We start from the raw sequence: 26,835 nt of genomic DNA, 5'->3' as shown, positions 1-26,835 counted from the left end.
TTGCTGTAGGCCACTCAATGAGCTCCATAGACAAGTAATGATTTCTGCGTTTAGACTGGTATTTCTCGCAGAGATCATGTAAAGTGTGAGTGGAAGTCACTTGTCTCCAAATGCTTCAGGACTGCTGGTTCAGCACTGTATTCCTGGTTCACGTACATATCAATAGGGTATTTGAAAACCTTAATATCATTTCTCATGTTACACATTCCCTAAATAAAATACCACTGTAAACGTACCTGGCACTTTATGGTGTAAACTTGGACAGAATGGGGACTAGAACTTCTGTGCTGTGTTTCAAGAAAGAACTGTTCTTTATTTTCTACTCTGGTTTAAGTACTTGCCTTGAATCATCACCCTTTTAAATCCCTTGGCTTGTTGAATCCTAGGATAGGACTCCTAGCACTATAGCTGCTAAGTTGTGTAACAAAGTTCAGGAGCCCCCAGATGTTTCTTAAACCAAGAATTTTCCAAATGTTTCTTAAATATACTGTTGAAGCATTTATGATGCATGCAGATATTTCCTGATGGCCTTTTTTTTTGCCCTCAAAGTGCAAAACACAAATCAAAAAGCCAGCCTTGGCTTTCCTCTATCTCATTGGAGCAAGAGGGGCTTCAGAAGACCTCGGGGGGCATCACCTTTGGGTTTGCAGAGAGCACCCTTCAGAAATATCTGTCCCCATTGTAGCAAGATAGTTATATTGAAACCCTCAGGCATTTTATGATAGTTCCTGGGTCCTGCTTGGCAGCCATTTTGTGATCTGTCTCATCTCCCATTGCAGTCATTTTGTAGTGGCATCCACTAATCTTTCCTCAGGATTTCAGAAGTGCCTATAAGTTCAATATGGTTAAGGGCTCCTACTCTATAATTTTTGTCAAAAAGATTCAAAAATCTTGAATTAAACATGCCAGAGGTACTATAAGCAAGTAAAAGTGAGGACTGCCTGATTCTCGTTTTCTTAATTTGTGTGAGCAATGTGCTTCATGATTCCTAGCATCATTTTTGAGCAAGGGCAGGGTCTCCCTTGCCGTCTCCCACAATGTCCAGTATTGGCTTGTACAAACATGCTATTGTAATACATAAACCTTCACAATTCAGGTTTCTTTTTGTGTACAAACTGTCTTTGATTCTTTGGCCTTAACAAATTACTGTGGTACATAGATCACATCTGGCTAGCAGAATGTGATTGCTGCAGAAGGTTTTGATCTATAGAACCACAAGTTGGGAATCGCAGCATGAGAGTAGCTTTATATATAATTTATCATTCGCTTGTTCTTCAGTAAATGTTTCATATGATAAAACCTCTCTTTTGAAGCGGCTGTAGATGAGAACAGCTTGCTTTCTTAATGCTTTCAGAGGAAGTGCTTTTTCTCAGAACTAAGACCACATTTCTTTTCTCTTAGGTTAAAAGTCTAGAGGCTTTGAATTGTATTTTCTTTTCATCCTGGAACTGTAGCGTATGTCGGAACATATTTCCAAATGAAAATGGCAATTTTTGAATGTTTCAAGAGCATGGCTTTCTTTTTTAGACGATTATTTCTGCTGGAGTCACAGAACTGATGGTGGGAGAATTCTCTTTACAATTAGTGCTTCATGCTTCCACCACTTTTAAGATATTGGCCATATGTGAGCGAATCCTGGGAGTGCAGCCAGGCCCGTCCCATTGTCTGCTATGGAACATCTTGTGCTTGAAGTTCTTTGCCTTCCATAGATGTCAGTGAAATTTGGCTATATACAATATTCGTTGGATAACAGCTCTTTGGATGAAGGGAGAGGAGTCTGGTACTCTATTTTACGTCTAAAGAGAAAGGCCTTCAAACGGATTATCCGTTCCATGTTATTTCTGGTCATTGTACGATGGAACCACTGGAAAGACTATGCTGTCTGACTCGTACCGCTTACACCTTAGAATGATGTTACATAACCCCCTCCTCAAAACCCACTTCCCATAAATGGATGGCTTTTGGCTTTGTCCTATTAATCCCCCTTTCCAGCTGTAACCAAAACCTTTTGTCAACATTCTTCTTTCTGTTGTTTCCCCCTCCAGTTTAGACTGTAATCTCAGTTGCTGTCAAGCCTCCATTTTGACTGTCTTTCTATTCCCTCTTGGCTTCATCTTGATGTGGGACCAGTTCTGTTGTCCATTATAACAACAACACTAGAGAGCGAGCAAAGGAATAGGACCCCAAGAGCATCCCACTGCATTTGCAGTCTGCCAAGAATAAATTATACCAGCATTTGCATTCCCCACATGTTGGGTGGATTATCCCACTGGTGTAATCAAGGTTGTTGGAAGTGCCTTCCAGAACTGCATTTCCCTGGTGGGAGGCCAAACTGGGAGGCCAAACTGGCTGCAGCCAGGCAGGAAGGTGGGGGGGGGGGCAGGAATGGGATTTCCCCTCCCTACAAGTTTTGTGGACCACTACTTGTAATAATCCCAATTTTCATCATATGTTTCTTACTTTTCCTGAACGTAAAGGAACTAATCAATTCAAAACCTTTATTGGCATAGCGAGTAATTCAGGACATTCCATGGTTAATCAAATAATAAAATATCAATAGACATAGATAAAACAGAGTATGCCGAAATTATATGCATTTGGAATACATATAAAACGGGTATCTAAAATAGACAAATGGTGATATCAGCTATTGTGCAAAGGAACTATTTATTGCTATTTAAAATGTCAGGTACATGAGTGGTGCTGTAGAACTAAATACATCATACTAGATATGGCGTTCCATCTAGGGTAGCCCTTGTTGCCAGGCAGCCCATTGCTAAACCCTGGCATGCTCGCTCTGAATCATACAGGGTGAATTCTGTATTTGTTTTTACTTGAGGTGTCATCAGAGGAACAAAATGGTCAGTACCCAGAAGATATAAAATGAGAATGCTTACTTGCTATGCTGCTACCTTTTGCATGGATTCAGATTATCAGACCCCCCCCCCATATATATATACATTAAGGAACAGGGTTGATTAATAGAGTCAATGCATGATGGATCCTATGGTCCCCATGCTCTCAGATATGTATAGTGGGAAAGCATGGTGCTCATGGAATCCATCTTGCTTGAAGCCCCTTCAGAAGATCCAGTTCCTGTTTATGAGTCCACCTTGTGGTACCGGCAAATGCTTCTGTACATTACCTAAATTTACTTTTACTTGCTTTCCCGGTACACACCTTATTTTTACCCTTGATGGCTCTGGCATATTTAGTTGTTTTTTAATCTTCCAGTTAAATACCAATTCTATAATTTAGAGTGCCTGCTGAGAACATGGTTTAAGTTTAGGTTTCAACTCTTAGAATCTAACAGCGGATATACTGTGAAGCAAAGCACATGTTCCCAATTGTACATTGTTATGGTATCGATTATGTGCATCTGACACATGGTGTTAAGTGTTTCCGTCTTGTTCATATAAAGGTTTTATTACAAATCTCACCATTCAGCGTCAGTTCTTCCCCACTGAAGAAGATGAGACGGGAGCTGCCAAGGCACTGATGCGCTTGCAGGACACATACAAACTGGACCCGGAAACAATTTCAAAAGGAGAATTGCCAGGTGATTATGACTTGACTGCCCTTCCTAAGTATTTTTATTCCATTTGGTTTCCCCATTAATACCAATAACAATTGTGTGAGCCACAAAACTTAAATGTTGCTTTTCTAGAGTCTGCTTCCTTTCCATCTAGGCATGTTTCTGATTGTATCGTACCAGTTTCTTTTTTCATTCTCAGGGCTGTGGTTAGCAATGAAAACTTTTAAATCTTCACCAGATTTCAATAAAGCTTTATTCAGGCACATATACCATCACTGAAGCCACAGAAGTGAGCCTGGAAATGTATAATGCTCTTGCTGTAGAGTTTGTTTTGATGTATTTGTGTGTCTTTGTTGGAAACATTAAATCTTTAAGGTGAATTATACTTACTAATGCAAGACGCTGCTAAAAATTATTTTATTTCAAGCTGGCATGCTAGCTCAGCGTTGTTGACCTACAGTGCAAGTTAAGGTCACCTCATGGCATTTCAGAGAGAACAAAAATTTGGCAGGCTGTTAACACTGAGTGATAGTAGAGACTTGCATGCGTTTATCAGAAGTTTTTGAAACAAGATAAGTAACTCAGACACAAACTTTGTGCTGAGTATAAAAATGTTTTACTTTAAGTCATTTAAATTTTAATTCTGATGTCTCAGTCTGTGCAGGCTAATAAAAATGTCTGGGGACTAACATCCATAAATGTACCTTTAATATCTAAAAATTGTGATTGTGATCCATTAATTCTTCAAAGCAAAAGATATTCGGCCTTAAAGTAGGACATATTTACAAAATTTGTATCCTGCCTTCTGTCTGAGCTAATTAAACTAGCATTTTTAGAGTCATAACTAGGGATGTGTGCTCAGATATATCTGGTCCAAATATATACCCAAATATATACCTTGTTATTATTATTTTTGATATATTTGGGATCCCAATTGATATTTGAGAATCTCAGCAATGCTGGTATCCTGATCCCAAATATTCAGGAATATCTGGGGCTGAAATTTTAAAGCACCAAACTTGGTGGCTTTTTTGTTTGTTTGTTTGTTTGCTTTTTGTAGGTTTTCCAGGCAACAGGAGGGAGGGTGGAGGGTGGCAGCTCTCACAGGCAAATAGGATCATACATTGGGGGAGCTTGCCAGGTTGGGTCTGGTGGGATTCTCTGGTTGGTCATTGGTTCTGCTAGCCTTTCGCTTCCACATTGGTCATGGGTTCTGCTTGGCTTCTGTGATTTGGCATTGCTTATGTTGGGCTGGAAATGGCATTCCTTCCCTTTCTTCAGTTGGTTTGGCTTGGATTCTCTGGTTTGACATTGGATATGTTGGTTTGCACATTGGCCTGTAGTTCTGCTGGGATTATCTGCAACGTTGATTTGGTTTGGCTTGTTGGTTTGTTGGTTCTGTTTGTGCTTGGAGGCTTTTGGCCAGTGGTTACTTGCTCTTGTGTGTTTGGCTATTCTTTGCCCTGGAGAAAGCATAGAATTTTACCCCGATAGGAAACAGTGGAGGGTGGCTGGAGGCTTTTGTTTTAACTCTTTGCTTTATGCCTTCATACACATACCATATAAAGCAAATGCTTTTTAACAATCACTTCCTCTCCCATATGCTTTTCTCTTCTTGACTCTGAATGGCATTGGGGAATGTACATTTTTTACTTTCTCTCCTTCCTTTTAATTGTGAAAGACATTATGCCTGGCAGTCACAAGGATCTGGGGAGGAGGATTGGGGTTTGGGGAATGCGTGCCGGATGAAATGCATCCTGTGACCTCACTCTCTCTCTTTTAGGCTGCTTGCTGTCCTTCAGCAGACTTTCCAGTTCTGTCTGCTGAAACCTTGTGCCTGCATACTGTAGGCTGCTGCTCATGGTCTGTGTCAGCATGAAGGCAGCGAATATGTAAAGCTCTTACAGCCATGTTTGAGAGTGGGAGGAGGGGAGGCAGGGAATAATTTTTAAAACCTTACAATTTCCCTGCATATTTTGATGGCTCCCCCTGAATTCAGGTACCCATTCTTTCCTTTTCCTATCTTGTTTTGCTGCCCTGTATTTTCATGCACAATATCCCTCAGTTGAAAAGAACAGGGATGATAGTATGTCATGTATGAACACAATAACTATCAACGACTTCGGTGCTTGGGAAGCTCGCTTAATGTTTCCAAGTAGAAATGCTTGATTTAAATTCAGGCTTATATTAACATTTCTAAATTTAGGGACAAAATACAGATCCTTCCTCACAGTGGATGATTGCTTTGGCATGGGGAAAACCGCTTATAATGATGGAGATTATTACCACACGGTGCTGTGGATGCAGCAAGCACTGAAACAGCACGACAACGCTGAAGAGGCCACAGTGACTAAAGTGGAGATTCTGGATTACCTCAGCTATGCAGTATTTCAGCTTGGTGATATACTGCGGGCCATGGAGCTCACCAGGCGTCTGGTTTCCCTTGGTAAGAAGCTTGTGTTTTGGAAAGTTTGCCTCATCTCAGACAAAGCAGTTTTTGACAGAGAAGCTGAACAAGCATGGCATTCAGTCTTATATAGTACAATGAATATGTAGCGCATGTTCCATTAGGTGCACTGGTGTGGTGTGGAGGATTCTCATAGTTCTCAGTAGAGCCCTTTTAAATGTCCTTCACATGAAGCTGCCTTAGACTGACTCAGACCCTCGGTCCATCAAAGTCAGTATTGTCTACTCAGACCGGCAGCTGTTCTCCGGGGTCTTAGGCTGAGGTCTTTCACATCACTTCCTTGCCTACTCCATTTAACTGGAGATGCCGGGGATTGAACCTGGGACCTTCTGCATGCCAAGCATTTGCTCTGCCACTGAGCCACAGCCCTTTCCTCCCCCTAGGCCCAAAATAGGCATACATGCTGGGAATTCAATCAGATGATAGAGAGGTTGTGAAGTCTGTTTGTGCCTCCTATATTTCTATCGAGTCCTCCTTTGCTGCTCAATGCAAGTTACTTGTGTTAAGAATAAAAGTGACTTTTAAAGTTTAAGGAAAGGAGGACGCTGGAATGTTATATGAGAGGAACACACAGACAGACCTCTCATCTCCCCTTACATCCTTTATTCCCAGTACTTGACTTATATCAGAACTACCTGCTTTTGGGCCTATCCACTGTACAAGTCATTGTGCCCTTAGTTTGGGTCAGTGGCTTGCTAATAATAAAAAAAAAAGTGTAATGCAAAGCCTTGATGCAGTAAATATAGCTTTTATAGTTGTGAAGAAAACTTGGATGTCTGTGCCAAGACTTTATGACCTTCAATCAAAAAAGGTCAGCCTGTAAACAAAAATTAAGACCCGATTTATATGTGCACACAGCAGCATAGAATCAGCTTCTGTGTGCACGATCTCACACATCAGATGAGCGTATATGAGTATTGTGACCCTTTAGGTAGGTCTTCTCGCATGCAATCGGCAATAGCGCCCTGCCTGCACACATTTGTTGTCATGAACATGCAGCATGATGAGTTTCTGGGGGGCCAGACATGTGCTCTTTCAGCTACCTGACAGGGTTGTCCTGGGAGTAAAATGGAGAAGGGGAAAACTTTATGTGCCGTCCTGATATGAGAAAAATGTAACAGATGCGTTTGTGTGAGCTTCTCATATCCCCAGCCAGTGCTCCTTTTCCCATACCTTATGAGTTCTTTGTACTCTGAACATGAGTACTTTTCATTAGACAGGGAGAGCTGCTCATTGAACGGGAAAAGAACTGTGTATCAGTCCCGCCAATGGTATACACATGTGTCACCCTTAACTTAATTTCAAAGATTTGTTGCTCCTGAAAGTCAAAGTAATAATTCTCGATTCACCTGTCTTCCACCACTTCTATAAATGTGTTTCTGAAAAGAAAGGCTGAGCATTAAAAAAGAGATTATAAACCAAAATGATGGGGCTATGACTTAAAAGGCTCTGCTGTAACCAGCAGTTAAAATGTTCTCCCATAGTAGGATTTTTCTGCTGAACTGAACGTTCATGTGCAGGCTAATCTTAACTAAATTACTTGCACGCCATTCATTATACCAAGTAATTCAGAGTGCTTTTTCTATTTAAATTCTGGCAGCAGTCAATACAGTTCATTTCTTACATTAGAATTCGTTTTATCCCAGTGTGGAACAATAATTCTTTCCATTTGTGTCACGAATCAATTACATCAACCCTGAAGACAGAAAACTGTTCCATTTCTAGTGTAGGAACCTATTTGCAATTGTAAATTTTGCAGCGCATTGCTAAGGTCTGATTAAAGAACTGATGGAGAAGCATACTTAAAAAAAAAAAGTCCAGTTCTGAACCCTTTTCTAAAAGTGGTCTTCAGAATGTTCTGGACCATCTTCTCACTTCCCTCTACCATGTGTATGCTTGACAAAATTATTTAAAAAGGGTAAAACTCTTCTTATTCCATTGCTTGGTTGGAATGTTCTTTTGGCTAGTATATAACACAAAACCACTTCTTTTCCTCTCTAACTAGTGTTCTTTTTAAGACAAAAAGGTACTGTATATAAGTGAAGCAGGGACTATATTGTTAACACACCCTTTCAGGCAGATTGAAATCTTTCTCCCATTTCTTAGCCTTTGCCTGTGCTCAGATAGTTATAATTTTAATTTACTTCAGTCTTGTTTGAGAAGTGTGGCAGGAATTCTTGCTTGTGCAAAGTAACTGGGGTACTGTTGTAAGATTGAAGGCTCCCTCTGATGAGTTTCTTTGGATAGTGTAACTGGAGTCTTCTTTTTATCCTTCTTTCCAACCAAGCTCCCAGCCATGAAAGAGCAGGCAGTAACATGCGGTACTTCGAGATGCTGCTGGAAAAAGAAAAAGAGGCTCAGGTGTTAAATGAGACATCAAGCCCAACAGAGGCAACCACACAGAGCGGAATCTATGAAAGGCCTCAGGACTACCTGCCAGAACGAGACATCTATGAGGCGCTCTGTAGAGGAGAAGGTGTGAAAATGGTGAGAGAGAAAGATGGGTAAAGATTTTAACTACTTGTTTTGGAAATGCATTCCTACGGCCAATACCACATTACAGCAACTAGTTGATATGAGGCCTTATGGGAAAGTCTGCACATAGCTATACTTTGCCCCAGCAAAGTTCCGTTCAGCAGAACCATCTTTGTCTGTCAGAAATGATTTGTTTCCAAGCGTACCTGAAGTAGCTTTCAACAAGTATCTTAATACAGGATCAAAAACGGCCACAAAAGTAAACGGCACTACAGCTCACTAAGAAAAAAAAATTGCTTAAAAATCAAGCCTCGGGCAATTGCTTAAAAATTAGAGGCACAATTTAAAAAACCAACACCTGAAGCTCAGCCAGCAAATGCTTATCAGTACAGAACAGTTTATGAAAGCTAGGGAAGGCCATTTCATACCTTGTAGCAGGCTATGCCATAGGTGGGGGGCTGCCCACAGAAAAGGTATGACTCCTATTGGTGCATTTAAGTGTAGCTTTGTATTCAACATTTTACAACTATTGCTGGTTTATCTGGGCTTGTTCTCAGACTCCTCGAAGACAAAAGAGGCTGGTCTGTAGGTACCACAATGGAAACCGAAACCCCAACCTGATCATAGCGCCTTTCAAAGAAGAAGATGAATGGGACAGTCCACACATTGTCAGATACTATGATGCCTTATCTGATGAAGAAATAGAGAAGATTAAGGAGCTGGCAAAACCAAAAGTAAGTGTTCCAGTTCTCTAGAAGATAAAATGCTGTGTTAGCGTAACATGTTAATTTATGAAAGTAGTGAATTTGCTGCTTGGATATGCAAGAGCTAACCAAACTAACTCCGACTGCAACAATATACTTGAAGACAGTCCATCCAAATTTTTTTAAAGTTGGGAGTAGTTGAGAGTCATACAGCCATTCCTGAGCCAGAAGGCCGAATGGGCTTAGGAGACGACCAGCCCCTTATGCTGGTGTCCGTGCCACTTGCGCTGTGCAAACTGGCATGGACGCCAGCATAATGCCACTTGTGCTGGCCCAAGAGGACTGCTGCAGCAGCGCAGCCCTTGGACACTGGCTCGGCATCCTGCCGGCGCAAGTAATCGTGCTGGCATCCTTGGAGGGGTTCCTGGGCTGTTTGGGGGGACGGGAACGCCCCCTTGCACCTCAGCAGTTTTGTGCCAGGTTTTTGCTGGTGCAGCATCACTTTTCTCTATGGGGTTCCCCCCCCTTTTAATTTTTTTATTTTAAAAACGCCCCTTTTTAAATTCTGCAGTGGGTGCAAAACCACCTTGGAGGCGCCGCAACAGTGTTGTGGCCACGCCATCCCCGGCTGCTGCAGCGCTCAGGAATGAGGCCATTTTGTTTAAAATGGGTTTATGTGGCAGTGAGCCCAGTTTCAGAATGCATCACAGGAGCTCCAGGCTATACCAGGACTCCGCTTTCCCAGAGCCCTTGGCAAAATCATTTGCCCGCAAAGTATTCATGCTGGGCGTAAGGTCCTTTTTCTTCTTCAACTCCACCCTCCTTTTTGTGTCTCCGAAACTCTGGTGTTTGGATCCACACCACAAGTTCTGTATCAGCCACAGAGCTGCCATCTATAATGAGGAGTTGTGGTTTCCGCTGCAATCCTAGATACACTTACTTTGGAATAAGTCACAATGACTGTAGGAACACTGGCTTCCGAGTAAACTTAGATATTAGCAGGTACCATCTCTGCTTGACATGTCAGTCTCAAATGTCCTTCTTAAGACTACATAAAGTAATGCCAGGTTTTAGACCAATGGTGAATGTGTTAATGTTTTATTCATTATAATTTGCACAGCCTAGTGAGAAACCATTTTTAAGGGACTATGTTATAATTTGGATGGGAGACCACTGAGGAATACTAGGGTTGCTGTGCAGAGGAAGGCACTGGCAAACCACCTCTGTTAGTCTCTTGCCATGAAAACCCCAAAAGGGGTCGCCATACGTCGGCTGCGACTTGAAGGCATTTCTCACACACATGTTATAATTAACTTTTTCATGTTGACCTTTTTCCTTTCTCCTCAGTTATCCGTATAAAATGACTTTATTACAACTGCAGTGCTTATTTACTTTACCTACTGAGCTCACTTGCAAACCGTTGTTAATTGGTTTTGGTTTTGTAGCAGAAACCTGAATTCACATGTATTCAAACTGCTTATGAGCCAATTTGGCCTCATGTTAGCTGCCCTGTACTGTATCTGGGCGATGTTCTTTAGCTGTATCCTGTGCTGAAAATGTAATGACATAGACAGCAGTGTCCATGGAGCTTGCATACAGAGAAATATGGTACTTCAAGTGCAGTAGAATTCTTCTGCATTTAGCGCTGAATGGATTATGGGAAAATGTTGGAAAGAAAAAAAGAAACCTTTTGAAGAACATGATTTTTGTTCAGGGTATTTCTGAAGTCCTAGCTCGTTGTTTGTCAGCCAGTTTCTTGGCTGAAATATTTATGTTTGCCTCATGGCTTTCACTCTTATTAATTCAGATATTTTTCTGATGCTTGACAATTACCTCATACTTAAAAAACAACACTGTGCTTGGTTTTCAGACTGCTTTGGACAATTTGTAGAAAGCAGCAGCACTCGTGCTTTCAGTTCACATTATTCAAAAGGAGTGCTTTGTATATGCAGTTAAGTGTGTGCGTGTGTGTATGGGATTATCACATATAACCCCAAAGGGTGGTGTTTTAACCTGGTATGAAGTCATGTAGTTTTGAAATGAAGGCATATTTGTGTTTGCTAAGTGGTGCCTTTTTAGAGACAAAGGAGTATTGAAAAGTATGCAGCAGCTCTAAAGATGACATATCTGTATTGTGGACACAGTTCCTTCAGAGTTTGATGTAAAGCAAGCAAAATAATTATGCTAGGTCAACTTCTCTAGGTTCTACAAAAAATTATTCTTGGAAACAATGGTAAAATAGCCCCAGACAGGAAAAACACTACATTTAAGGAAACATTTGCTTACAGGTTACTGTTTTACTAAGTATAAGTGAGCTAAGAGGAAAATTCATAATAAAATATATTTTTCTGCATGAATATTTATTGCATAAGCTCTATAAAACATGTTGTCTCTCTGTCAAATAAATAAGAGAATGGATTGGGAAATAATTTTATTTTCCAGCCACCATGTGCAGCCTTCCATTATCACCATTTCTGATGTGTTAGACTGTAGGCTGGGTCAGTTGTCACAATTAATATTCAATCAAAAATAAATCAGTTTCAGGTAGCTGGCTTAAGGTTGTATCAACCTTCCATCCTTCTGAGGCCAGTAAAATGAGTATCCAGCTTGCTGGGGGTAAAGTGTAGATGATTGAGAAGGCAACGGCAAACCACCCTGTAAAACATAGCCTAGTAAACGTGATGTGACATCACCCCATGGGCCAGCAATGACCCGGTGCTTGCACAGGAGACTACCTTTACCTTTAATAGGCTGGTGAGGGGCTGTGGCTCAGTGATAGAGCATCTGCTTGGCATGCAGAAGGTCCCAGGTTCAATCCCCAGCATCTCCAGTTAAAGGGACTGGGCAGGTAGGTGATGTGAAAGACCACTGCCTGAGACCCTGGAGAGTTGCTGTTGGTCTGAGTAGACAATACTGACTTTGATGGACCAAGGGTCTGATTCAGTATAAGGCAGCTTCATGTATTCATGTGTGCATTTCAATTTCTTTTTTGTTTAGGGCAACTGAAGCCCACAGAAATAAAGAACCCTATGGCAAGGTTAAGACAGTTGCAGGCATAATGAGAAGTTCGGAATGCGAAATTATATCACTGCAAGCAATATTTCATTGTATAATGAAAGTTTTCCAGAGAGTAATTTTCCAGCTGTGATTTGTAGAGTAAAGCGCCTGCAACAGAATAGCAGATGAGACAGAATTCTGGAGCCTCCTTGTGCCAAAAGCTGCATGATGAGACACAGAAATTAATAAGAGGATTAAGAGGCAGGAGGGAGAATGGGGAGGAAAATAGTATCCAAACATCACAGGAAAAAATGTGGGAAGAATGATTAGATGGGGTTTATTGTCATTTACATAAGCGTATGCGGGAATTTTCTGACCAGCAAACACGTTCCCACAAAATGGCATGCTAGCCACTCTCATGCTGACTACCATTCCCTCCATGCGTTCCTCTTCCCTCTGGATTAGCAACTGGGGCAGATGGCATCCTTTTGAGTACCCAGAGATGACCAGATGTTTTTCACAGTCTGTGATTCTAAGTAGATTCTAACCTTTGCTTTACCAGTAAGCTACTTTATTTGGGTGTATTGGAAACACCAGTGGAGGAAACGAGAACATCTTACGATACAGGCGTTTTCTGTTTACCATTCAGGTTACATTGCACCAAAGCAAGATGAGTTCCGAAGATTTAAAGTCAGCAGAAAGTACAAGGAACTCGTTTTGGTTTTAGGATCTGGTTCATAGGTGATGCAATTTATATAGACCTTTTGCTGGAACCTCAGTTCGTATGAGATTAATTATGTTTGCCACTACCACGGAATACCCTTTGTCACTGTATGAGGAATAAATTTCTAGCTGTTCCATAGCCTCATCTTATAGTATATGTTTGAAAATGGTCAGGATGTGACGCCTTGCTTTTGGTAACATATTTTCAGTAATACTTCAGGCATTAAATCTTGATATTTCTTTTGCTACAGCTGGCAAGAGCTACAGTACGTGATCCCAAAACTGGTGTCCTAACTGTAGCCAGCTACAGGGTGTCTAAAAGGTAAGATGTCTAGGAATAAAGACTTTTACGGGTAATCTCCAAAAGTCTTGTTAGAGCTCAGACTAAAATCTTTATTTGCTGATAGATCACGATGGGTAGCTGTGTTGGTCTGTTTGAACTGGGTATCTAAATTCACTCTTCTCTACTTAAGGATAGATGGACTCCCATTCTAGTGTTATCTGAGGAAGTGAGCTGTGACTCACAAAAGCTCATACCCTGCCAGAAATATTGTTAGTCTTTAAGGTGCTACTAGACTCTTCTTGTGAGCCAGTGTGGTGTAGTGGTTAAGAGCGGTGGTTTGGAGCGGTGGACTCAGATCTGGAGAACCGGGTTTGATTCCCCACTCCTCCACATGAGCAGCGGAGGCTAATCTGGTGAACTGGATTTGTTTCCCCACTCCTACACACAAAGCCAACTGGGTGACCTTGGGCTAGTCACAGCTCTGATAGAGCTTTCTCAGCCTCACCTACCTCACAGGGCGTCTGTTGTGGATAGGGGAAGGGAAGGTGATTGTGAGCTAGTTTGATTCTGCCTTAAGTGATAGAGAAAGTCGGCATAAAACCAACTCTTCTTCTTATTTGCAAAGGTTGTTTTTGTATTTTGCAATAAATGTTTTGGCTTGAAATAAACAATATTCAAAACTGAGCAATTACAAAAATTTGAAACTCACAGGAACAGTATATTGGCCCACTCCCATCTCCATGACCAGCAAAAGGACTCAGGAATAGTATAAGGAAACTTTTGACACCAAAGGGTTCTTAATTTATGTTTAATTATTGGAGACTATTTTCTAATTCCTGGATAAAAATGTTCTTTTCTGCAAGTTCGTGGCTGGAGGAAAGTGATGATCCTGTTGTTGCCAAGGTGAATAATCGAATGGAACAGATCACAGGGTTAACAGCGAAAACAGCTGAATTATTGCAGGTCAGTGCAGAAGTACATTACTAGCAGTACGATCTTGGTGATTCCATATCTGTCTTCCCTCCTGTTAAGTCTGTTCCTGGTTTCAGTTTTCTACTAGTGCAGTTGAGTGGGAAACTTGGTACGGAAAACCATGAGTGCTGCCTTACAACATCTTTCAGGCTCTGGAGCAGAATTTTGGGAAGCTCATTGGACATATAAAATATAAGGCTGTCAAAGAGAAGAAAATCTATTGATATACAGCTCATTTGGGCAACCCTAAGGGTGCATTTAGATATTGCAGCAAAACTTTTTGAAGGACATGACTTCTTTGCTGTGCTCGCACATTTCCTTACTCCTTCCTTTGCACATGGAGCACATATTAGAAGCGTCATAATTTAGCAAGCCTTCAATTGGACTAGTTTGCTGTGGCATCTGAAAGCAGGTGCCTGGGCAAATGGGAGTTCATTTCCTCCTCTCATAAGAACATAAGAAAAGCCATGCTGGATCAGACCAAGGCCCATCACGTCCAGCAGTCTGTTCACACAGTGACCAACCAGTTGCCTTTAGGAAGCTCACAAACAAGAGACTGCAGCAGCATTATCCTGCCTGTGTTCCACAGCACCTAATATAATAGGCATGCTCCTCTGATACTAGAGAGAATAGGTATGCATCATGACTAGGATCCATTTTGACTAATAGCCATGGATAGCCCTATCCTCCATGAACATATCCACTCCCTCTTAAAGCCTTCCAAGTTGGCAGCCATCACCGCATCCTGGGGCAGGGAGTTCCACAGTTTAACTAAGCATTGTGTGAAGAAATACTTCCTTGTGTCTGTTTTGAATCTCTCACCCTTCAGCTTCAGCAGATGACCCTGTGTTCTGGTATTATAAGAGAGGGATTCTCTCAAAAAGGGATTCTGAATTGGAATTAAAGGAGAAAAGAATCTCATAATCACTGCAAACATACTGGTCATGGACAAATAGAGGTTTATAGAGATATTTGAATGCTGCCTAAGAGTAAACTCAAGCTGCCAGAAGCAATTTTCATATGGCAGTGCTTCATGCAGTGGTTGAAAGCCACTTTCCATATTGTTTGTCCTAACATTTTCCAATTGTCCGCATCATCCAACTGCCACAATTCTGGCATCTGCTGCAACGGGAATCTCCTCATAATTGTCTGACCACATGGGAAGAATTTGTCAAATATTGTCAAATATGTATCCTACTTCCTCCATCCTAGGGAGTCTTTCTCCAACTTAAGGTGTTCTTCTGTTGGAGAAAGGCTTCCAACTTTGTTTAGTGGTGTGGTTGGATACACGTCATTGCAACTGCCTCATGGGGTGCCATCACACAGAACTAATTTTCATAATCATAAATGTTTGAACTGACCTTGAAAATAGTTCCTCAGAATCCTGTGGAGAATTTTAATGTCACTCCACCCCCCTCACAGTCTCTTTCAATTAGGGATGTTGTCTAAATCTGAAGAGAGTTTAAACACTAAGCAGCGTCCATATTGGTTTTTAATCTGATGGGTTCATTTCAGTTCAGAGAATGTGAGCACTGGTTATGAATGAAGTTCCTAGCATCTGGTAGTCTAGAAGAGGGCCAAGGTATGAAGCGGTGAACTTCTGGGGCACAGTGCCTAATTGGAAACTACGGATATGCTGACAGGTGGAGATCATGTCTTCTAGCATTGCTGCTGTTGAAGTTGGTTGCACTTGATTTAGTTGGGTTTTTTTTTAATCTGTAGAACAAATCTACTTACATTTTATTTTATTTTATTGAAAACATTCTCATTTTCTCCGCACCTTAGGTTGCTAATTATGGCATGGGAGGACAATATGAGCCACACTTTGACTTTTCAAGGGTAAGTGCCTCTGTATCAGACTGCTTTTTGCATTTCTGTAGGTGAATGGTGACAATATCATGGGTTATGGTCAGATATCAGCACTATGCCAATGACAAGTTTTGTTTAGGAAGTTGCCACTGAAACATAATGCCACTGAATGTATGCACTTTGAAAGACCAGCCTTATTAGCAACAACTGTAATATCCCACAGCTCCTCAGAGGGTTTTCCTCCCTAAAGTACTTAGGTTGCCATCATACACATACACAGTATATACATGACACTCAAAGGTTTCCCATCTCCTACTACAAGTGGTAGCAGGCAAAGTGGAGTGAACACAGGGAAATTCTGAGTGTAAGGTATCACCTTGGCAGGAGTGGGTAGGTGGCAGTCTTTTATCCCTTGTAATGTGTGGGTTGAGCCTGAGCAAGATAAATCATTCAAGGTCTTTACTGTACAAGAGCTTTTTGACTCAAGTGGGACCACTATGCAACTCCAAGATTACATTATTTAGGTGGCTTCATACTTTACACAGAAGACATGGTTCCTATGGGCACTGTTGTGGTACTCCAGGTTTTTGTGCAGCAAGCCTGTAAGTTGCTAGTTTACATCCAACGGTCCCCCAAATTGGCCCCAAATGGCTAACAACATAAAATAAAACAAATAATACAATATAAAATTGAACATAACAACTAAAATAATTAAAACATCAACAGCAAAACCAATCCTCATTATCTATAAAATGGTAACTAGTAAAACCAGCAGTATAAAAGTCGCATAAAAACCAAGCGTAATGGCAACTAGCATAACAGGCAGGTAGAAAACAGGGCAAGGAGAGAAAATTCATTTAAAAGGTGAAGTGAACAAAAACATTTTTTGCCTGGCACCTAGTAGCCAGTAATTGTAGGTACCAGATCAGCTTCAGAGTTGGAGACATTCCATTCACTGAGAATGTCCCATCGATAATTGGTGCCCACCTTTTATAGGTAGGGGCACAAGAAATAGTGCTTGAGATGAGGACCTTAACTAGCATATCTGAATACTTGTATCCATACATCAAGAGCTCATGGCTGAAGACAATGTCTACCAGTATGCTAAAGATGCAGGTAGTTCAACACAGGTGTATCTGTAGCAAGGTGCAGAGATTTCTTGAACACATCCACTAAACTAGCAGTGCAATCTTAAGCAGAGTTACACCTTGTAAGACCACTGACTTCAACGGATTTAGAAGAGTGTTGAGGATTGCACTGCCACTCTCTTACATTTTGGTTTTCAAAGGTAATCTTGCAACATTCTTCCTTTCGAAAGCAGGTATAACAGTGCAAGTTTTTGCATTTAATTCTGTCCTGTTCAGACACTATTTGTTTGGTTTTATGATCATGGTAGCTCACTCAAAATGAGCTGGAATCTTAGGTCTTTTATGCATGGCTGTTTCACTCGCCATCACCCCTCCAACGACTTCAGGTCTTTGTTTGGATTATGCATACCGTTTCCGACTGTCAGAGGTCGCCTCGCTCTCCCCCGACGTTTCCCTGCATTTTGCCCGCCTTTTCAGGGACCTGCTCTATCTCGAATTTGAAAACATGGGCAAAATGTGAGGAAATGCAGGGGGAGAGCGATGCGGCCTCTGATGGTCAGAAATGGCATGAATAATCCAAATACAGACCCGAAGTCATCGGAGGGGTGACGGCGAGTGAAACTACCATGCATAAAAGACCTTAGCTAGTATTGGGAAAACATATTTTTAAAAAACAGTTGAAGCAAATCCTTAACTGTGTTATCCAGCATTTCTGAACTAACCTAAAATTTAGCACCACTTTTTCTTATTTTTTGTTATTGCTGCAGCTGTGTTGGCCTTATTCAGGCAATACTTTCTGCCCCCCTTTTCCTGAACTCCTTCATGGAGCAAAATTGTTCCTTCTTGTATAAGGAAAAGATAGAGGCGAGTTCCATCCAAATTGGGCAATTGTATTTTGAAACAAATCAACATGCATTTAAAGCCTCTGTATTCAAGAAGATTGACATAACAAAATCAGGATTCAAAAACAAGCAGCATGATCCACCCTCTTAGTCTGGAGAAGAATTGCACTTGGAATCCAACTGATAGTTCACTGCCAAAGTTAAGGGAAGTCAACAAGTTGGATTTATTATAAGTTTGGATGGGTCCTCCAGGCTCTGTATGCTGCACAGATTAAAACTTGAATTACTGTAAATTGTTGCTTTACAGTAATTATAGATTCTGCAACAGTTCTGCAGCTGTCTGCTTGAATTGCTTTCTTGGGCACTTGAGTTGTCTTAATATCTGGTCCTAATGCACATTCTTCTCAAGCTGGGGTATACAATATGAATCCTTTATATACAAACACAAGAGGGCCACATCACTATATTAACTACAGAAAAGCATTTGTTTTCAATTTAAACTTAGTATTTTTTTTACTTGTCCTCTGTTAACCCCCCTTTCACTCTGCACTGCAAAGGGAACACTGTCTTCTCTGTCTGTGCTCCTGCAGGTTTCTCTGGAGGTGTTTCTAATGTTGCCATAATCTGTCCCTAGACTCTGTTGTATTCCCTCCCTACTTTCTGCATCCCATGAGCTTACTATTTATTTTCTTGGCCACAGATTTCTCTGCAGTCCCATCATGCCACAGCCCCCTCTTTTTCTCTATGTGCACCCCATAGCACTCTCCCTTCTTGCGCCATTACAGGGGTGTCTGTTCCTCATTTCTGTTCTCTCAATTTTTCTTCTGTTTTTGTGTTTTTTACCTATCATTTTCACTTTGCCTCATACCATCGGTTACTCTGCACCTCAGCTATCAATTTCTTAAGTTTTCTTGCACCCCATGTTACAGTCAAGGCCTGAGAATTTCAGTTTAGAAATTTTGCTTTCATCCCCTCTCAGGCCAATCCAACCGTGAAATGTTTTGTAGGTCACTGTTTAATAACAATGCATCTTATTCTTAGCATCTTCTGAATGAGATTTTTATATATTAAGATTCATTTATTAAATTATTTTTATCCCACAGTTTCCCTCTGAAAGGGGCCCAGGGTGGCTGTCTCTTTCCTCTTATCCTCCCCGCCCCCTATGAGCACCAGTTGTAATGTTTTGTGAAGGAAGATGGTTAAAATTCTCCAGCTGAGCTCTTGTGTGGCCTGACACAATAATAAAGGAAGCTTATGGCATTTTGTGATCACAAATTCTCATTTGTCTAGAAAGGCAGCATTGTCCTCAGCCAGAATAATTATTTCTTACCAGAGAACAAGACATCTTTTTTTCAGGGTGGGAAACCTCTTGAGCGTCTGTTTCTTCCTAGAGCTGGTTTCTTCTTCAAACACAATAAAGCCATTCAAAGCTGTTCAATCACTTGTGAAGTAGGCAAGAAATGCAGCTCCATGAAATTTTCCCATAAAGAGTTATACTATTTGCCTATACAGGAATACCATTCTGCCATCAATTGATCGTATATATTCTTTCAGTGGCTGAAAAACACCTTCCCGGGGTGCGTGTTGCATGTATTCAGAAGCTGCCCTGAGCCTTGGCAGTGCCGGGGAGGGCTGGGGTATATGTTTAATAAATAATAATAACAGTAATAATAGTAACAATAACAACATTTGAATAAACCTGGCTTGATTGGCACTATATTCTGTGTTAACACACCTTGTATCAAGGCATTTAGTTGGAGACTTTCAGCCTGCAGTCCTGTGCGCACTTACTTGGCAGTAAGTCCCATTGAGCTAACTGGGACTTGATTCCAAGTCTACACGCGTAAGGATTGGGCTGCCCTTTCCAGCGCTAGATAAGAACATAAGAAAGGCCATACTGGATCAGACCAAGGCCCATCAAGTCCAGCAGTCTGTTCACACAGAGGCCAACCATGGGCCTCTAGGAAGCCCCCAAACAAGACGACTGCAGCAGCATTGTCCTCCCTGTGTTCCAAGCGCCTAATATAATAGGCATGCATGTTAAACTTCGGAAATTGGGTTAAAGTTGTTGTTTGTTTCAGCGGCCCTTTGACGGCACACTCAAAACGGAAGGAAATAGGCTAGCAACGTTTCTTAACTATGTAAGTACCTCTGTGTGCTTGTCTGTGTGCTTGAAGTTTGCAGTTTACTTTCTTTTTATAGAAAGATGAGCCTGATGCTTTCAAGCGTTTAGGGACTGGGAATCGAGTGGCCACTTTTTTAAATTATGTAAGTATGAGCGGAGAGAGACTTTTTTTTTTTTTTTTTTGTCAACTCCAGCGGCATAAATATAACCCATTGCACGGATTTTAGGGATTTACTCCTGGTGGCAAATCCCAAATGTGGGGATTTCCTGGTACTCTCAGCATCAGATGCAATTGCAGTATGTATGGGGGGAAAGAATACAACCTCTACAAGGTTAACTGCTAAAATTGTGCAAGCTTTGGGATGAGCTGGAAATTAAGCATTGGTGAGAGGAATATAATTTTCAAGGTGGATTGGGGGGGAATTGATTGAAAAAGTTATTCCAACATGGTTATTTGTGTAGGTTGCAGTATGTGTGTTCAGAGGATATTCTTACCTGTATCAGACAGCACCTGATAGCATTTGATGTTGTGAGTCTTTCAGAAAAGCTCTCAATTTTTGCTTTGATCCCCCTCAACAGTGAACTGTAGTAAATTTATTACCAATAGAAACTTTTAAAAAGAAAAATGTTAATTTGATTAATCCCTCTGCATATTATGTAACATAACTTAATGCTTTATCAACACAGCATGTTTTGTGAGCAGTCTAAGGATAATGTACATTTGTGTAGCCTTCATTAAAATTGATTAGGCATGGGTTTCTAAGATTTTGGTATTGGGAACAGGCGTTCCTGGATTCTTTCCTTGTACTGGCTGCTCCTGACCGTCTGTACTACTGCCATGTTTTCATTCCCATGTTGTATTCTGTCTGCATGCAAGCACATGTGTCATGGCCGCTGCAAGGAAACCTGAGAATATCTGGGGCAGGGTCGTGGAATCTGAATGGCCAAACCTTTTTGTTCATCTCAACCAAATCAATTAATGCAGCAGCTTAGCATTAGTTAGTTTATTCTTGGCTACCAACTTCATATTGCAAGTAGAATATGCACATAGGTTGGCAAATTATCCACAGCCTACACAGTGAGATCATCATTGAGGTTAATAGAAAGTAATGATAAATAAATTTGCATCTTTTTGATGCTTTCAAATATTTATACAATAGCCAACTTAGGGCTTACTCCTTTTTTTGGTAATGCTTGAATTGTTTTTGTTGCTGTGGACCGCAATCATAGGTTTAACTGGACCTTATTCAAGCAAGAATTTGGGGCTTTTCTCTAAAAAGCAGATGGCTTATTATGGCATCTCCATAAATGCTTTGCCAGGAAGGAACTGCCAGTGATTACAGTGTAACATATACAACTTCGTGTTTAGGATTTAGGATTTGGGTGGTTAGTGGAATTTGTGGTTGTGGTATTATTGTTCAGCACAGAAATAGTAGTATCAGTTTTATTGCCATATGTTAGACACCCAGATGCTTCACAGAGAGACACACAGAGTTAAAATTTGGTAAGATTGTGTCAATATATCCTTTCAGATTGCTAAGGAAAAATGTGGCTTAGTAGTTTTTCTGTCTGGTGTGTACTGTAAAAACACCATTTCAGTTGAGAGGTGTACTATATTCATATTTTATACCAAATACTAAACCAGTGATTGCTGCTTAACATTCAGAATTACGTAAATATGAATGAATAAAAATGCAGGATAGCTTGAGAATGTCTTTTTAAAAGTGTACATTTCCTCCTGTATTTTAATCCCAAAAAAACCAACAGTCTTCAATATAATTAAACTCTGTATCGAATAAAACAGTTCAGAAATGTGTGGAGTCTTGTTGGCTGTGATGCTGAATCATCAACTGTTTTCTTTTATGGATGTTTTGTTTTCTCAGATGAGTGACGTAGAAGCTGGAGGTGCTACGGTTTTCCCCGATTTTGGGGCTACAATTTGGCCCAAAAAGGTAAGTGGTGACCTTGTCTATAACTAGTGTTTTCCCATTTAAATTTCACTGAACACCATTTTTACTCTTTTCTAGCATTCTTTCTGTGCTACACCATTTTTACCCAATCATCTGTTAGGCACAGTGGGCGACAAGGTATCCATTGGCATGATTAATAGGTACCCTTAACTAAACTGTGGTGACCATCTCTGGGCTTATATATGTAATGAAATGGATTTAAAGACAAACACCCTTAGTTAACATACAGTTAGGTCCTCTTGAACTGTATTCAGGAAGTCTCTATCTCTGTACAAATGTAGAATTCAAAGGCAGCCCCTGCTTGAAAGAGAGGCACAATGTCAGGGTTGTCACATGCTTGTTTATTACATAATAAATGTCTGGTTGGTACTGCAGTTAAGAGCGGTGGACTCCAGTCTGGAGAACTGGGTTTGATTCTTCGCTCCTCCTCATGAAGCCTGCTGGGCGACCTTGGGTCAGTCACAGTTCTCTCAGAATTCTCTCAGCCCCACCTACCTCACAAGGTGTTTGTTGTGAGGAGGGGAAGGGAAGGTGACTTTAAGCCCCTTTGAGACTCCTTAAAGGTAGAGAAAAGCAGGGTATAAAATCCAACTCTTCTTCTTCTTAACTTGTTTGCTTGTGTGGCTTCCATACGAGTTTGGAAATCACATTTTCCCAACAGTAAACAGCCATGTTTTTTGCTTCTCTTGGCCCAGCTAGCGCTTCTATTGGAGTTTGGAATGCTTTCTGCCAGTGCGAATGTTACTGACTGGTGATTGCACTGGTTAAATTAAAAAGATTTTTAATTTAGGTTTTTTTAGAGGATGAATACGTCTTTTGAACCATGCTAATAGGAGCCTTTTAAATTTGGAGGAAAAACTGCTGGCAGGCGTTAACAAGGCTGCCATCACCTGTACGACAGGACCATTTCTAGGCCATTTTCTCTCCCCCCACCCCTGAATTTAATTCTAGAATGCCATTTCTCTCTTCAGTGCTGGGGGCATTTATTTTAAAGGCAGGGAGATGGTGTAAGCCAAAACCTCGTTTGAATAATCTTTTTCTTCTTACTAGAAGCAAATGCATAATTTCACAGCCTTTCCTCAAATTGAAATGGACCTGTAAAAACAATCAATGCAGGAAAAATATTGACCAAAAGTTAATGAGGTATTAGAGTCAGCCTATGCAGCCCTTCTGAGTTCCTGTTCAACTTGACATGCAAATGTTATAATGTTATAAGCACCTAAAAGAATACATTTGGGGGGGTAGTTTTTAAATTTGTCCCGGTTTCTCTGGTAGTAAAAAGCAGGTAGCATTCATCTACCTGTAGTTTCACAGTGGGTATGAAAATAGATATTTTATGAAAAGGCTAGAAGTTGAGAAGTAGCAGCTGGATCCTGACAGAGATCTTGACCATATTATTAATGGAGATTTGGGTCTCTTGGTAGACAGTGAGCCTGGAGCAGAATGGGAAGGGATATGGTAGTTGTCTGTCAGTCTGGCCTCATCCGCTGCGTGTCTGTTTAGTTGAAGGCATGCTTTATGTTGATAAATCTAAAGGCAAATTGTTTAATCTGCCTTTTGGTGTTGAAACAGTACGAACAGATTAAGACTGCTTTGGGATTATTAGTTTGACTCGGTGCTTGATAAGAGCTCATCAGGTAAAAAGCACTGAAGTTTACATTACAGTTGTGGCAAATATTCTCCTATTTTGATTTTTGGATTATAGCTGGGAAGGGCCTCACTAGTGTCTCAGATATGAGGATGTTTCCCTTTCTCAGTCATGTTTGGTGTTATAGCTTTCCCCAGCGACGTGATTTCTCTCTCTCAAGCAGTCAGGTATCTCATAGTGAGTGGCACATCATGTAGCCATGACATCTTTGAAAACAACCAAAACCAATTCGTAGATTATGGGCAGTTCCAGCCAAGCAGGAGACATACAGCATACATGAAGACCTGCTTCACTGAGAATTCCGCTGAGGGAAAATTAAGTCAGTTCAGACACAGAAGGAGCAACAGAAATGAATAGGTGAACACTTTCAAAGAAGTTGCTGAGAGCTGTCAACAGAAGCGGGACTTTTGATACTGGCAAATTCCTGAAACAGATAGAATTTTTGGGTTAGACAGTTCAAGCCAAATCTTAAGGGATTTGCGACCTGAAGTGGCTTGGCAGTAGCAAAATGTTTGAAAAGTTGCCAGCTATTATTTGAAGTTAGGTCTCTGTCTCTCACACAACCAATTTACTTAAGTTAGTAAAGACTTGTTTTCATCTTCAGGGGACAGCAGTATTTTGGTACAATCTCTTCAGAAGCGGAGAGGGTGATTACCGAACAAGGCACGCAGCATGCCCAGTGCTAGTAGGGTGTAAATGGGGTAAGTAATCCTCCCTTATAATGTAAAAAGAGTAATAATGGTGAAAACGTAAGGTTCCCTAAGCTGTTAAAGGCTAAAATGCTGAGTAGTTTAGGGTCTAAGAGTCTGTTAGACCTGTTTGTCATTTTATCCCTTGACATCTTTGGATGGTGTCACATTCAGTGGCTCACTGTTAGATTTACCTCCATGATTTTGAAGTCCACGCAGAAGAAGCAATTTTTAAAGTATGATCTGCTGTGATCTCCAGAGCAACAGCAGGACATAGATAGCCAGGGTAAGCACCACATTTAAGTGTATTTTTAAGTAGTTCTTTTTCACATTTGAAATCTCACTGTACAATGGAATCGACAGAGCTTTAAAATGGGGGAGGGAGTTCCATCTTTTGTGGCCAAAGTAGTACACATGGAAGGGTACTGGCATGTGAACCTTCTTCCATTGCCCCTCCCCTGCCAAGCTAGTATAGAGTGCTTCCTTTTGATTAGGCATTCCTTTTCTGCCCTTCAGAGGACACCTCGCTCTCCCCGTGCGTTTTGCCCACGTCTTCCAAATTCTGGCTTAAACAGCATCTGGGAAACATGGCCAAAATGCGCAGGGAGAGCGAGGCGACCTCTGATGGGCGGGAAAGGCATGCATAGTCAAAAGGAAGCCCTGAAGTAGTTGCGGGGGTGACTGCGGGGAAACATCCCTGCAGAAAAGGCCTGAACCTCCTTTCCTCAGGGTTCCAGATCACAGAACTTGTATGACTGTGCAGCCATAGGTCAGATGGGAAAGGGGTGGGCAGAGGGAACTCTGCTGACTCTTTATTGTGTTCCCCTTCTGTGCACACCATGGAAAAAATGAATCGTTTTAATGTTGAGTTTGCACATTGATGCCTATGTCAAATCTAATTTGGGGGCACATGCCACTCACTGATTCTTTACAGTCATTTCTTGCTGGTGCTCTCCGAGCGGGAATTAAATTGGAGATTGCTTGCATGCATCTCAGTTATCTTTTGCTATTTGCCACAGCAGTATTTTGTTCTTTAACAACTAAGAGGAGAGGAATACACAGAGCCCAGCATTATGTTCAAATTTTTTTGTTTTTGTTTTGCCACAGTATCGAACAAGTGGTTTCATGAACGAGGAAATGAATTTTTAAGACCATGTGGGAGAACAGAAGTCGACTGAAACTGACCTACTTAGCGGTTTTTTTCTTTCTGCCTACTTCTTTATATACAGTCCAGTTCGTTTCTGAGAAATGACTCCTACACTGCTATAAAGGAATGATGGCATTTTTTATTTAAAGAAAAGACAGTGTCTATCAGTGAATGAAAAGAGCTGTTTTCACACTTGGTGCTACAAGGCTGTTTCTGTCCACATGTCGCCATTTTTGGTTGTTTACTTATCCTGTTCAGTTTTTGTAACAGCAGAAATAGTCCTTTTGCCAGTTCAATTGGGTGCTATGTTCTTGTGCCTTTTAAATATCCAGTATTTTAGAAGTTACAGATTGGTCATTGATCCAGTTTTCAAATGTACAATTTTATTGAATGTTAGGGTGTGCAATAAATATTCTTTAAAAGAAGCAGCACTTGTGGTGTGTCTTTCTTTCATGGAAAGGTCTAGCTTTGGTATTCCCATATTTCCTGAGAATTGCCATTCCCAGTTTGTTATTCCCATAATCTTGAGGCCACCTAGGACCCAAGGCAAAGACCAAATAATTTTGTTTTCACTTCTTATATATGTTAATATTTTTCCCTTGGTCCCTTGTGTGGTCCCCTTTTTTGTAGACCAGGAAAGAAGGCAAATGGTTGCATTGCAAGGGGTCCAGAGAAATCAGGTTGGATCTACATTATTTCCTGTGTCTATATAGAGTATATAAAATGGGAGACTCATGGAGGAAGTCCTCAATCTCATATTTTGTGTGCCTCTTAATAAGCAGTGTATCGTGATTTGCGAATTTTGATTCATGTGAATGGGAAGCTTTTGCTAGATGAAGGGATATTCTGACTACAGTTTTACGCGCACCTAGTTGGGAATAACTGCCATTTAACTCAGTGGGCCTTACTTGAAAGTGAACAGGCATAGGGTTTAGCCATTAGTCTGTCAAGCCGATTGAGGAAAATTTAGGACCATACAGTACAGCTGATATACTACACACTGCTGAGTCATGCATCTGTTTCTTCCCCTTGGCTAATCTGAGCGGATTTCCAGCACGGGGATATGGTGGATTTATATCAGTGCAGAGACACAAACCCATGGCAATGGAAGCCATGTTTCCCTCTGGTTTTGAGTTATAAGGACCTGCAAAAATACAAGTGTATAATACCCCCTAAGGGCCTGTAAAGGATCTTGGGATCAGCAGTCTAGTCACAGATGTCTCCTTTTCAATAGTAAGTGCATTTTGATAGTAAATTGATAGTAAATTGGTACAGCTGGACAACTCTGGCCCTTTCACCAGTATATCAAATGCTGCATTAGCTGCTGCAACCCTGTTTGTAACAACAAGATACCGAGGCTC

The 26,835-nt window shown here is 41.0% G+C and overlaps 1 protein-coding gene across 2 annotated transcripts in view; it reads left to right on the top strand.

Annotated features, from left to right (window-relative positions):
- The window catches only part of P4HA2 (prolyl 4-hydroxylase subunit alpha 2), a 36,212-nt gene extending 10,569 nt beyond the window's left edge, over positions 1 to 25,643 (top strand). Inside the window, exons 4-14 of one of the 2 annotated variants that reach the window (XM_056854376.1) lie at positions 3,422 to 3,559; positions 5,742 to 5,981; positions 8,290 to 8,489; positions 9,035 to 9,211; positions 13,153 to 13,223; positions 14,048 to 14,147; positions 15,942 to 15,995; positions 20,098 to 20,163; positions 21,904 to 21,972; positions 24,243 to 24,339; positions 25,435 to 25,643. In XM_056854376.1, the coding sequence (XP_056710354.1) occupies positions 3,422 to 3,559; positions 5,742 to 5,981; positions 8,290 to 8,489; positions 9,035 to 9,211; positions 13,153 to 13,223; positions 14,048 to 14,147; positions 15,942 to 15,995; positions 20,098 to 20,163; positions 21,904 to 21,972; positions 24,243 to 24,339; positions 25,435 to 25,505 (1,283 nt within the window). In that variant the 3' untranslated portion in view covers positions 25,506 to 25,643. Of the gene's footprint in view, positions 1 to 3,421; positions 3,560 to 5,741; positions 5,982 to 8,289; positions 8,490 to 9,034; positions 9,212 to 13,152; positions 13,224 to 14,047; positions 14,148 to 15,941; positions 15,996 to 19,976; positions 20,037 to 20,097; positions 20,164 to 21,903; positions 21,973 to 24,242; positions 24,340 to 25,434 lie in introns of both variants that reach the window. The other variant, XM_056854384.1, reaches the window with a different exon arrangement.
- Positions 25,644 to 26,835: the final 1,192 nt, after the last annotated feature.

Source organism: Euleptes europaea, chromosome 1, assembly GCF_029931775.1.
Source record: "Euleptes europaea isolate rEulEur1 chromosome 1, rEulEur1.hap1, whole genome shotgun sequence".
NCBI lineage: Eukaryota > Metazoa > Chordata > Lepidosauria > Squamata > Sphaerodactylidae > Euleptes > Euleptes europaea.
This window is presented reverse-complemented; position numbering and strand designations above follow the sequence as displayed.